Below are 11660 nucleotides of genomic sequence, written 5' to 3'. Positions count from 1 at the left end.
AATAACATTTCAAATCGTTGTTGCGCTCTCTACATCGTAGCTTTTAACATTCTAGTCGCTATAAATCATACAATAATAATGATGTCATATTTTAGGATGATTGTAAACTATGTAAATCTAGCGTGTGTACCAAAGATATTGAAATTATTGCGATAAACATTCCTAATTGTTAATTATAGTCGTAGAATGTAATTAAAGATAAATGCGACTAAAATTTCATATACGACGACTTTAACAATATTTTGTACATATGTACATAAATAAAATGTACGTTATACAAGATTTAAAGATAAAATTATGTTAAGCAATGGAAGGAAAAAAAAAAGAAAAGAAGAAAAAACGAAGAAGGTACAGCTATATATATATATATATATATATACTGCCGATCTTTCGGAGCATTGAGATTTATAAAAAGAGAATTCTGTCCAAATATCTTGTATACCGATCAAATAAAATCATGGAAAAAAAAAAAGAAAAATATTCGACTACACAATGTAATTTTATTACGGCGCGATAAATCGGCGCAAGAGAAATCGTCATAGAGTACTAGCATTGGTAATACATCGTTCCGTAAAGAAAATATGCTTTTTAACGTGAACCTTATAGGATTTCAAAGGTGATTTGGCAAAAAATTTAGAAATTTTTTGCTCGCTAGGCATTCCAGGATCCTCTATTTCTTCCCACTCGACGGTCAATGCATTGGTTTCAAGAATTTTTTCTGCGGTAGACCAACTGAAACGGACAATCTGCGGAAAGCCAAATACATCATCGACATTTGCAGCCAACCATTTCTTTGTTACTGGATCATTAGGATATCCACTGCCATATTCGGTGCTTTCGTTAGTACCTTCGAGAAATTTCCACGCGCGTATAGCATGATCTCTACAGACCTTTGCACAAATGCTTGCCGCGCTAACAATGGGATAAGTAGAATCTGCTTTCTTTGCAACAACAATTTCTAATTGAGGAAATATTTCTTCCAATCGAGCCTGATATTTTTCTGGCTTACCGACAGTATCGACGTATACTTTAGTGACATTTACACCAGCTTCGACAGCTTGCTTGATCAATCCAATAGCTGAATCCATAGAAACCTCGTTTAAAGATTTTTTACTACGACGATACATACTATTGGCAATGACATTGGGAGATATCGCTTCCACGGCCCATCCTATTTTATCGTTTTCTTCGCATATTTTATCAAAGATACAGTCCCTTTGATTTTCTGTTAAGCTCTTTGAATCTGCACAACCTAAGTCTATCAATAATTGTTTTTGGGACAGTGGAGCATAAGCTATCCCATATACCATGGGACCCAATACAGGACCTCTTCCTGCTTCGTCTACGCCCAATTGGCATGGTTCGTCGCAACACGCTTTTGGAATCTACGAGATACACTACAAATGTACTTGGTCAAAAGGCGAGGGAGAGAGAGCGCGAGAGAGAGCGAGAGCGAGAGAGAGAGAGAGAGAGAGAGAGAGAGAAAACAGATTTAAAACACCTTACCTCCGAAAAATAAATGTTATTATTACTATGATCGCTCTTTTTAAAATAAGACGTCAATTGCGTTCTACATTTTATTTCCACGTTCGCATCTTCGCTCGATCTGTCCGATTCTTCTTTAACATTCTCATCGATTATATCATCGAGTTGAACGCTCATATCTTCATGTAACCACCGAAATAAATGAAAACACGTTTTTGGAGAAACCGCCAGAAAGTCCTCGTAGAAATTCCTTCGCTTACATTCAGCGGACCCTGGCGGACACGAAAACAACAATATATGCATGCAGTATATATACATATATATATATATATATATTTATATATATGTATGTATGTATAATGTGCGTGAAATAAATATAATATATATTGTTTCATGTCACTCACCGAAAAGTGCCGTTACATAGTATCAGCCAGAAAAGGAAAATATTGAAAAACATCCAAGAAGATTCCGGAAAGAAGAAAGTTAGTATAAAATGAAACAAGTAAATACAAGAGTAGTCACACGTGTCGATTTCTTTAGAACGAGATAAAATATTCGAAGCGAATCGAGTGAAAAGTCTATTGGACAATTTCTAAAGTCATCACTAATCGCTGATTGGCGTGTAGCGTTTCCAAACCCAAATACCAATGAGAGAAAAGAAAGTTTGAAAGGACGTAATGCTGCACGTTACGTGTCAAACTTAATAAGCTCGTATGGAATAAAACTTTTGTTTGCATTGTAATGAGTAAACGGTAATTATTTTGATAATACAAAAAAATATAGGAATAATAATGAGTGATAAAACGTTACTTGATATTGATGATACGATACTGACGAAAAGTTTATTGTTGTCTGTAAGTAATTTATCGTACTCAAAGTATTATATAGGTTAAGCAATGAGGAAAGAGAAAATTGTATCTTCCAACACAATTTTTATCGCAGAAAAATAAAGATGAATATGAAATGGATGACATATTAAAGCAACAGTTTGAAAGAAAACCTACTAAATGCATTATCATTCATCCTTTACCTGGTACGCATTTAAATCTACTATTACATTTCCTCTATAAATGTGTGACATTATAGATACTCATTGTAGAATGTTTTAGGCGTTTGCGTGAAAACAAAAACGGATGCAGGCGAGAAAGTGTTCTTGAATATATGTACGACGACTAAAATACCTCATCCGGAAGATATATCGGAAGAGAAACTAATTTCCCTTTTGGATCAAGAAACACCCAACCATTCTATACCAATGAGTATCGGTGAAGAGAGATTAGAACCCGATAAAAGCTAGGAACAATCATAATTATAACAATTATTAACATCCCAATTAATTGTTATATAGAAAATATTATTCTACAGGTGGTACCTTATGCGTGACCCATGACGTTGCGATAAATAAGGATTATTTCGAAAAGTGTCAAACCAAACAATATTTCTGGTTATTTACAATATCTGTCATAATGGAAGGCGTATCGCATAAATTTGGTAGATGTTTGGATTCGAAAACTTGTATTATTCTTAAAAACCGAAAAGTGAATAATTTTATCTTAGAAAGATGTCACGTAAATTCGCAAAAAAAAATTGATGGGAACGTCGTGTCGTTAACAGGTCATGGGTACGATTCAACCGCAGCGTATCGACGATCGTGAAGCGCGTAAAGTATTGCCGGCGTCTAAAAGACCATTGATTCAAGAAATATCGAGCTCTTCGAAGACCGACTGTAATAGGTCAGCCAGCTCGGCACAACAACTCCAAAGTAATCGTGAGGAATTTATGACACACGATTACGTGATATTGAAAGAACCTTCGAAAGGAATTGCAAGGCGTTTAATCGCTTTATTTCATATACCTAAGGGGGTAAGATATATGACAATTGGCCAATCATCGTGTTAGTACGGGGAATAATATCATATCGTTATGCATCCCTACTCTATCCCCCACACTATTTCTTCTTCTTCTTCTTCTTCTTCTTCTTCTTCTAGGTAGTATCTGGTAAAGATATAAACGTGCTCGCCGACACTGATCACATAATTGTTACAACGAATGAAAACAATTTCGCATATGACGTTTATATACCTTATACGATAAAGTTGGACGAAACGGAGAGCTTCTTTGATAAAGATTTCAGAGTAAGTGAAAATAGATTATACCAAGATATGACTTTGAGAAACAATCTCCTAATAATATCTTTATGTTTTATACAGGTCTTGCGATTAAATATGCCAATTGAAAATAAATAATAGAAACGGAAAATTAATAGAGCAATGTATGGGAAGAGAAGAAAAGAGAGCACTAAGATAATACACGTATGTACTGCAGAGCTGCAATGTATTCACGTTTATTTTCATATTTACTTTATTTTACCGTGTCAATAACGAAGCGATGCGTGCTTTGTTTTACATTTGCATTTTCCTTATAGAAATTGGAATTTTGAACTGGCAAAAAGTACCAAATCAAAAATAAAGATTAACATGATGAAAAGGATTTGCTTTACTTTCGACAAACTATTAAATGCTATTTATGGTATTCCACATACATGCACACCAATCTGTTATTTTCATTCTCAACAGAGTTAGTACATATTGATTACGTACGTACGTACGTTACATAGTGGTTGTTACGTGCGCGTACGTTTTATTTGTACAATAAATGCTCATCCATGAGGCTTAAAATTACTTCAAAATATATTAGAGATTTAAATCTAACATATTAAATTATACGTTATTTACAATCATATATCAATCAAATTATATTTAAATTGTAATTCAAAGAAGACCAATCAATCGACTATAATCGCGTATCGAGGAGACTTCAATAATCGAGCTTACGTACGAGAAATAACGTAGGAAATGCATAAAAATATATACGTATAATATTGTACACTTAGATGGAATATTATCTTACAGTTCCGTATAAAACGTCGGCCGTTCTATGCCGATTATAGTAAAGACGTTCGGCAAAAGATATACCGTATTTACACCTATCATGAAACAAGTTAGATATTTATAGACTAGATCGGTGAAAATTTTTTTCTTATTTTCCAAATAGTTCTCACTCTCCATTAGCTCGTTGGGATTGACTTTAAGCACGGCACATATTACGGTATAACAAAGGGATTTACAAATAGCCTTAGTTCCAATGACACTACAGAAACCGAGTATTGTCCTAAGAATCATACATCCTGACATACGATAAGACGGCCAAATAATATCGTACGGTGGTGGAAGTAGCGAAAGTGAAAGGGCGCCTGTCTTGTAATTTAACCACGCCCCCGCATGAACTCCAGCAGTTACAGAAACAACCATAGTCGTATCACCGCTGGAAAAAACATATATTGCATATAAGGCCATTTTACAATGAAAGGAAAGATTTTTATTCCCTTACCGAGTTGGTGTCCATTTGTTGCTACAGGGATAATATACCACAGCGGTGACGCTAATTAATATTAAAAGCGTTAATACCCATAAATTAGTAACAATATAATAATCTAAAGCGTCTACTATAGGTATCAATGGAATCATTAGCATAATAGCTAATACTATTCCTGCCACAATGTCCAATACCGTATGCATTCCCAAATAAAGTCGACTTGTGCAGACGAGCATACACCTATAAAAGTGAAATATATTAAATGAGCCGATTGAGAAGAGAAGAAGAAGAAGAAGAAGAAGAAGAAGAAGAAGAAGAAGAAGAAGAAGAAAATAAATAAATTGGATTTAATCGCATTGTAGTTACCAGAAGAAAGCTATTGTAGAACCAATTGGAAACGAATAGATGTATCTATTCATGGTAAATATCAGTACGCTAAAAGGAATTGAAATTCCGATCATGGCGTGAGTCGACGGCATCCCATATTCTTCTGACCATTTATTTTGCAATCTGACGGCTGGCGGACAAGCTGGTCTTGGCCAACGAATAATGTCTTTCAATGCTTGTCCTATAAGATAATAATAAATACGATAGAAATCAAATATTTTGAGAATTGTAAAATATATGTTAATAAAGTTATATATGTATAACTTTACCAATGCTCATAACGATGGCCCATACTAAGACAACTCTCCGGCCAACTGCGCCATCAATATTCCAAAACCAAAAGGGTATGAATGCGGAATAAAAAATTTCATCCCCTAATTCTGTACCAAATAAAAACAAGTAATACCAAAAACGGTTCTTAATGATAAATTCTTGAGATTTTAATTTCATTAAGCATCTATTAGAGGAACATTCAAGTTCATTCAAGGAACATTCTTTGCAGAATGACATATCAGCTTTAATATATCCATTTTGCTCCTTATTATCGGATAACCTATGAAAATAAAATTGTCAAATTTATATCGAAAGTAAACGAAAGTTTTTGTCCATTTTCTTACCTAAAACTGTTGGAACGCTTAGTTTTATAATTTATTTGTATCCCGAAAAACTCTTGTACAGTGGCAACGAGATACGGGCTCTTTAAGTACTCGATAATTTCTAGGAACCACATTTTGGCAATTTTACCGTATGATGTTTAGCGATGAGAGCACATTGTGTCGTTCTAAAGTTTACAATATAAAAACACATGTTTAGAAAATTATATCGAGTCAAGTAATAAGCAGCAGTATAACGTAATCAAAATTATTACTGCAGAGTGTAGAATTTTATTTCAATAATTAGCTTCATCGAGTCATTTAACCAAACCCAATGCGTAAACGATTGTTTTGTAAAAACAACAAAATAATTACGTAACAATTACAATGACTCTTACATTCGAAGTAGAAAAAATAAGTGTTGAAGAGGTATCAGTTTTTAAAAGAAAAAACGACACGATATATCGACGCTCGCTCGTTAGAATGATGTGAAACAATAGACGTCATGACATGTCTTAGAAATACAAGACATTAACTGTTTTTTGACAGAACATAATTAATTGTAAGTACAAATTGCTTACTTACCGACAGCTGAATGCACGTGCACGCACGCACGACGCACGCACGACGCACGCACGATGCACGACGCACGCATGCACGCACGACATACGCACGCACGCACGCACCTAACGGCATTCTAACCCTACTTGCCCGTTGCATCGACCACTAATTGCAGAGATGATTGTGTAAAACTCTTGAGTTTTGTCTATTCGAGCTTTGATTGAGGGAAGAGAAAGAAGAAAGAAGAAAGAAGAAAGAAGAAAAAGCAACTATCACGGCAGATGATTGAACGGATTGCTATAGTAGTTCCTTTTATCGTATATATCGTATATATCGTATATATCGTATATATATATATATATATATATATATAGTTCCTTTTATGTATATACATATATTTGTATGCATATATATGTATATAGACACACAACATGTGCATATGCTATCAAGTCCGATTATCGTCTTTCCCATTATCTTATAAATATACACTCGGTGTATAATTCGACGATTATTTAAGCAATTATCTACGGAATGATTGATTGATCGATATTAAAATACGACCCTTATTTTATATACTCTAGCATGGCTCGAAAGAATATATACGAGTAATAACGAAATAATAAATTTAACCGAAATATTTAATTGCTTTTTATTGTATACATATATAATTGATATTAAGGAGTCGTAATTGTACGAATTTGTATGTACGCGTAGCAATCTGTCCCCGCCCTCACATTCGAATGTCTTTTGCTACCTTTTGCTCCTGCACAAATTTGAGCATACGCACGAATAAAACCACGAATTGAGAAGCAATTTTTCTCTTAAAAATCTTTACGTTTCGTATATTCGTGCTCGCTACAACGAATATATATGTATATCTCCTCTTTATCATATAGACGATGCGTAATATGGTGCGTACACAAAATGGTAAATTTTCTTCTTTTGCATACGTACGATGAGAACGTATCTTCGATATAGATCGAAGCCTCTTAAAATACGAAGCGCGTTATATCATTACTTTGTCACTTTTATACATAGAATTAACTTTATTAATAAAATACGCAGACGCATTACGTTTGCATCGCAAAGGCTTCTATTAAGATTCGCTAGAATAAAAGATAGAGAAAGAATTAATTTGATTCAAATTATGAAATTAATTTACAATCGGCAAATCTTTATTTACAACGAAGTAATTCGATATAAGAAATAAAATCTGCGAGACAGCTTAACAATATTTATAATAGGTAAATTTGAAAATTAATATATGCAGATAAATCCAATAATATGGAATTCATTATCTAATAATAGATGGCATGATCTTTCTTCCCCTGGAGGAAATATTTTTGCTTTTTACCAATTGGCACATACCATGTGCCAAATAATATGTAAAAATGCGCAATTCGTAAACTTATAACGTAAAATTACACCGGACGATTCGTTCAACTTTTATATAAATGAAAAATATAATTCTAGATCGTGTATCCTTATTATTAACCCGACAACAATGTATTTAGAATAATCCGCTTAGGGATTATACGTAAGAAGAAAACGTTTTAATGTTTGTCTATCATATACGACGTATCTTAACGTATCTTTAACGGAAGGGGACTTGTTAAAAAATTGTCACATATCACAGAAGGGTTCTGGTTAGCTTTAATTTCCTTTCTCTCTCTCTCTCTCTCTCTCTCTCTCTCTCTCCCTCTCGCGCCGACTTTGAGCAAAATTTGCGAATTTGCGAATTTGCGACTTTATTAAGAATAAAATACTTGTCCGATGATGGCAATGTTTCTTACGGCCGATGCTACATCTGGAATATCCGGATTAGGATGTACATGCAACGAAGACGTACCGACTACGGCCGCAGCTGCGGCGGCGGCGGCGGCAGCATGCGCGTTCATCCTTTGAACGCTATCCATGTAAGTTTTATTCGCTTGAGAACCTAAATTATTACCGATGTTATTCAAATTAGATTGCGGCAGCGTTGAAATAATAGGAGCTATGACCGGCGTGCTCGCGCAAACATTTCCTTGAGATTGGCCATAATTGTGAGTATTTTGAGTAGCCGGAGGAGCAGCCTGATGATAATTGTTGTACTGAGCTTTACATTTCTTTTCGTGAACGAATAAGCTACCGGAATGGCTATAAGCGGTGCCACATATTTTGCACGCGTATGGTTTTTCCCCGGTATGGGTGAATCTATGTTCCTTCAAATATTTCAATCTTCTGAAAGATTTGCCGCAAGTTTTGCAATGATAATTAGCTTCGCCTGTGTGCGTAGTGATGTGCGCCTTAAGGGTGCAAGACTTGGCAAAAGCAGCGCTACAAAAGTGACAGACGAATGGCCTATCGCCGGTGTGCGTTCTCTCGTGATTAATACAATTGGAATTTGACGTAAATCCTCGTCCGCAATATTTACAAACATGAGGTTTATATCCGGTATGAGTTCTCATGTGAAACATAAGGCCTGTATTTTGTCTGAAAGTTTTGCTACAAATGTGACATAAAAATCGTTTGAAATTCGAATCCTGTTGTTCTTTCGTACGTTCGTGTATTCGCATATGCCTTTGCAACTTGATTTCTTTTTCAAAACTTTTATTACATTCGATGCACGTAAAAATGTTCACTTTCTCATTATTCTTTCGTGTTCCTTTAAACTTTATACCACAGGTACATTCCTTACCGCAACTCGAACAATTTTCCTCGTGCACGTCGTGAGTATTCGTCTGATGTTTCAACAACGATTTCTTCGTGTCGTAAGATTTACCGCATATATCACAAGGGAAGCCCTTCCCTTCGTTATCAGAATCTAATTCTTCTCTGATCCAACTGTTTATTAATTTAATGGCCGACCTGTCGTCCGGTGGCTTTTGAGGTATAGAACAATCTTTATCCTCGTCGTGACCATATCTATCTCTATGGCTCTTAAGTCTGTCCTGCCGAAAGAATTTCATGTTACAAACGTTGCAAACAAATCTCTTTTCGTCGTGTATCAAGAGATGACGCTGAAGAGATCTTTCCGCGTTGTAACATTTGTTGCAATGTTTGCAACGATAAATTCCTACGCTTTCGAAGGAATCAGATTTGTTATCGCTATTGGAATCAGAACCGGACGTATAAAAATTATCAATTTTTTCCTCCGTATCCAACACTCGTCTAGTTGAATTTTTCAACGTGTCGTCCTCGCCATCGACGTCGAGTGACCTTTGATCCTGAACAATATTTTTCTTGTCTTGTACGGACGGTGATCGGTCGTTAATCATTAAAGATACCACGTTGTTTTCTAATTTTCTTCTATCCCTAATTTCTTTCAATATAGAAAATACTTCCTTAGGATTGACCCTTTTGTGAACGTTCAAATGCCGTACCATGGTGTCGGTTTTTCTAAAACTTTTATTACATATTTTGCACGGTACCAAATTTGACTTATCGTTTGACCTGTGAAGTTTACCGTGCTGTAGTAATTTGTCGACATGAAAGAATTGTTTCTCGCACTTTTCGCATTTGAATTTCTTTTCATTATGGGTCAATATATGCCTCTCTAAAGATTTCTTACTGGAATAACGTCTGTTACATTGAGGACAATCGAGGTTTAATTCGGAATCGATAACCCTGACTGCCTTATTGGATGCGCTTTCGTTATTTAAAGACCCATCTTTCTCACCAGCATCGTGAGACTTCGTATTACCGTTCTTTTTTATATACTGCCTTTGTCTTTCTTTGTGATTTCTTAAATTTTCCATCGAGGTAACTCTTTTGAACATTGCCAATCTTCTCGTACGATAGGCTTCTCTTTTGACAACCGACAACTCCTGTATCGAACGGTCAAATTTATTATCCGTATCTGGCAATATCTCATTCTCGGTCTTAACATTGTCGTTCGATACTCTAACGGTAGTACCTTTTAGATCCAGAAGAGAAGAACCCTCGTCATAACTACTACCAACAACAACGTTCTCGCACAAAGGAGAACGATCATCGTTCCCTTCTTTCGTTGAAATCGCAAAATATTCATCGGTTTGACAATATTGATCCTAGAGAAGAAATAGTATTGGATTCAGTGACTGAACTGATTTGAAACTAACAACGTTCGATCGTTCCGTTCAAATTATGAATACGTACTTTTACAGAGTTATGTCTCGAAGCGTCAACCGTCTTCCTCGCTTTCCCATACAATTCTCTCAACTTTATATCCGTTCTTTGACACTGTTCCCTGAGTTCGTGGGCCGCGTTGACCTTCAAAATACATTTTACACAGATACGCTCCGGTAAACCGTCGTTCTCCAAAACCTGAAAGCATCCTTGAAGATCATTAGATACCCATATATAGATAGACAGATAGCGCGTTAATTAATAAGGTATGCTTTTAGACATATATATATATATATGTGTGTGTGTGTGTGTGTGTGTATATATATATATATATATAATAGGTATTAACGAACGAATAGAGGACTGACCTCGATGCCTCCGCACAACCATAACTTTCCCGACAAGTCGTGCTTGTCTCTTGTATTATACTTTTCGTTCGTCGAAAAGATACGTTGATTGTCGTTGCTCGACGAGAGACAAATGCGACATAAATAGTTATCTCGGTTTGTCATTATTCTATGTTCTATTCGCCGATTGTGTTTATCTTTCCACCCCTGCCCGCCTCGGTCCAGGCTATTTGAAACTTTCGGAAAATCCCTCGCGGAGGGTGAAACACGTTTTCACGAAAGAGCCAAACTTTGACGTGATGGAGTAGATATACGCGCCATCATACGTGTATGCCCCAATTTTTGTTTTTCTTTTCCTTTTTTTCTCCTTTCGTTTTTTTTCCTTTCTTTCTTCTCTCGCGTGAACATATGGGCGGCAGCCTATCGTAAAAAAGCCTACGATAATATATTATTTAGAGTCTGACAGGCCAATGAGAAGGACACACATAATAAATGCCCGTGAAAAAGAAATAGTGCACGTTTACAAAAGACGAAAAATTGTAAACGAGCCGGAAGGAAGTTTGCTTGTGATCCAATCGAAACTTGAGCTCCCTTGATTTGTTAGGAAAGCCTTTCTAGGCCGAAGAAGGCCTTGCTGAAAGATAATGATTCAGAAAAAAAAAAAAAAACCAAAGACTCGAATGCGTAATCGTAGAAGCTCGTGAAAATATCGTGAAAATTTCGAAAGAATTCCGGGTACTTTCCATTGACGTTATCGTACTACGAGAAGGAGAAGACTTAGTACGCGTGCGCGAGCTCGAAAACTCTTAGCGGAAGGAGGAGA

General features: G+C 35.8%; 4 protein-coding genes across 10 annotated transcripts; 1 reads left to right on the top strand and 3 right to left on the bottom strand.

The window, feature by feature from the left end:
- Positions 1–8: 8 nt before the first annotated feature.
- Positions 9–2050, bottom strand: LOC118450192 (ribonuclease H2 subunit A). The gene is made up of 3 exons (XM_035885724.2): positions 1890–2050; positions 1507–1757; positions 9–1385 (listed from the first exon to the last, which is right to left on the bottom strand). The coding sequence occupies exons 2-3, from the start codon at positions 1660–1662 to the stop codon at positions 537–539; spliced, it is 1005 nt and encodes a 334-aa protein (XP_035741617.1). The 5' UTR covers positions 1663–1757; positions 1890–2050; the 3' UTR covers positions 9–536.
- Positions 2040–5510, top strand: PIH1D1 (PIH1 domain containing 1). 4 transcript variants are annotated; one of them, XM_085655532.1, is made up of 9 exons: positions 2040–2339; positions 2428–2518; positions 2595–2777; positions 2851–3023; positions 3100–3348; positions 3474–3620; positions 3696–3797; positions 3911–4062; positions 4540–5510. In XM_085655532.1, exons 1-7 carry the CDS (start codon positions 2277–2279, stop codon positions 3729–3731), a joined length of 942 nt encoding a protein of 313 aa, XP_085511658.1. In that variant the 5' UTR covers positions 2040–2276; the 3' UTR covers positions 3732–3797; positions 3911–4062; positions 4540–5510. The 4 variants fall into 4 exon arrangements, with proteins under 4 accessions (XP_085511658.1, XP_035741622.1, XP_085511659.1 ...); XM_035885729.2 differs by having other exon boundaries at positions 3911–4920; positions 4997–5510; XM_085655533.1 differs by lacking the exon at positions 3911–4062.
- On the bottom strand, positions 4392–6708 carry LOC118450187 (sphingosine-1-phosphate phosphatase 2). 3 transcript variants are annotated; one of them, XM_085655529.1, is made up of 6 exons: positions 6426–6708; positions 5865–6028; positions 5517–5800; positions 5227–5428; positions 4876–5100; positions 4392–4809 (listed from the first exon to the last, which is right to left on the bottom strand). In XM_085655529.1, the coding sequence occupies exons 2-6, from the start codon at positions 5975–5977 to the stop codon at positions 4392–4394; spliced, it is 1242 nt and encodes a 413-aa protein (XP_085511655.1). In that variant the 5' UTR covers positions 5978–6028; positions 6426–6708. The 3 variants fall into 3 exon arrangements, with proteins under 3 accessions (XP_085511655.1, XP_085511656.1, XP_035741602.2); XM_085655530.1 differs by lacking the exon at positions 6426–6708 and adding an exon at positions 6239–6411; XM_035885709.2 differs by lacking the exon at positions 6426–6708 and adding an exon at positions 6116–6256.
- A 130-nt stretch (positions 6709–6838) lies between these two features.
- LOC118450176 (uncharacterized) lies at positions 6839–11517 on the bottom strand. Of its 2 annotated transcripts, none has more exons than XM_035885689.2 (3): positions 10859–11257; positions 10521–10699; positions 6839–10432 (listed from the first exon to the last, which is right to left on the bottom strand). In XM_035885689.2, the coding sequence occupies exons 1-3, from the start codon at positions 10878–10880 to the stop codon at positions 8153–8155; spliced, it is 2481 nt and encodes an 826-aa protein (XP_035741582.1). In that variant the 5' UTR covers positions 10881–11257; the 3' UTR covers positions 6839–8152. The 2 variants fall into 2 exon arrangements, with proteins under 2 accessions (XP_035741582.1, XP_035741581.1); XM_035885688.2 differs by having other exon boundaries at positions 6843–10432; positions 10521–10688; positions 10859–11517.
- Positions 11518–11660: the final 143 nt, after the last annotated feature.

This window comes from Vespa mandarinia, chromosome 3 (assembly GCF_050613455.1).
Source record: "Vespa mandarinia isolate Hongniang chromosome 3, ASM5061345v1, whole genome shotgun sequence".
NCBI lineage: Eukaryota > Metazoa > Arthropoda > Insecta > Hymenoptera > Vespidae > Vespa > Vespa mandarinia.
This window is presented reverse-complemented; position numbering and strand designations above follow the sequence as displayed.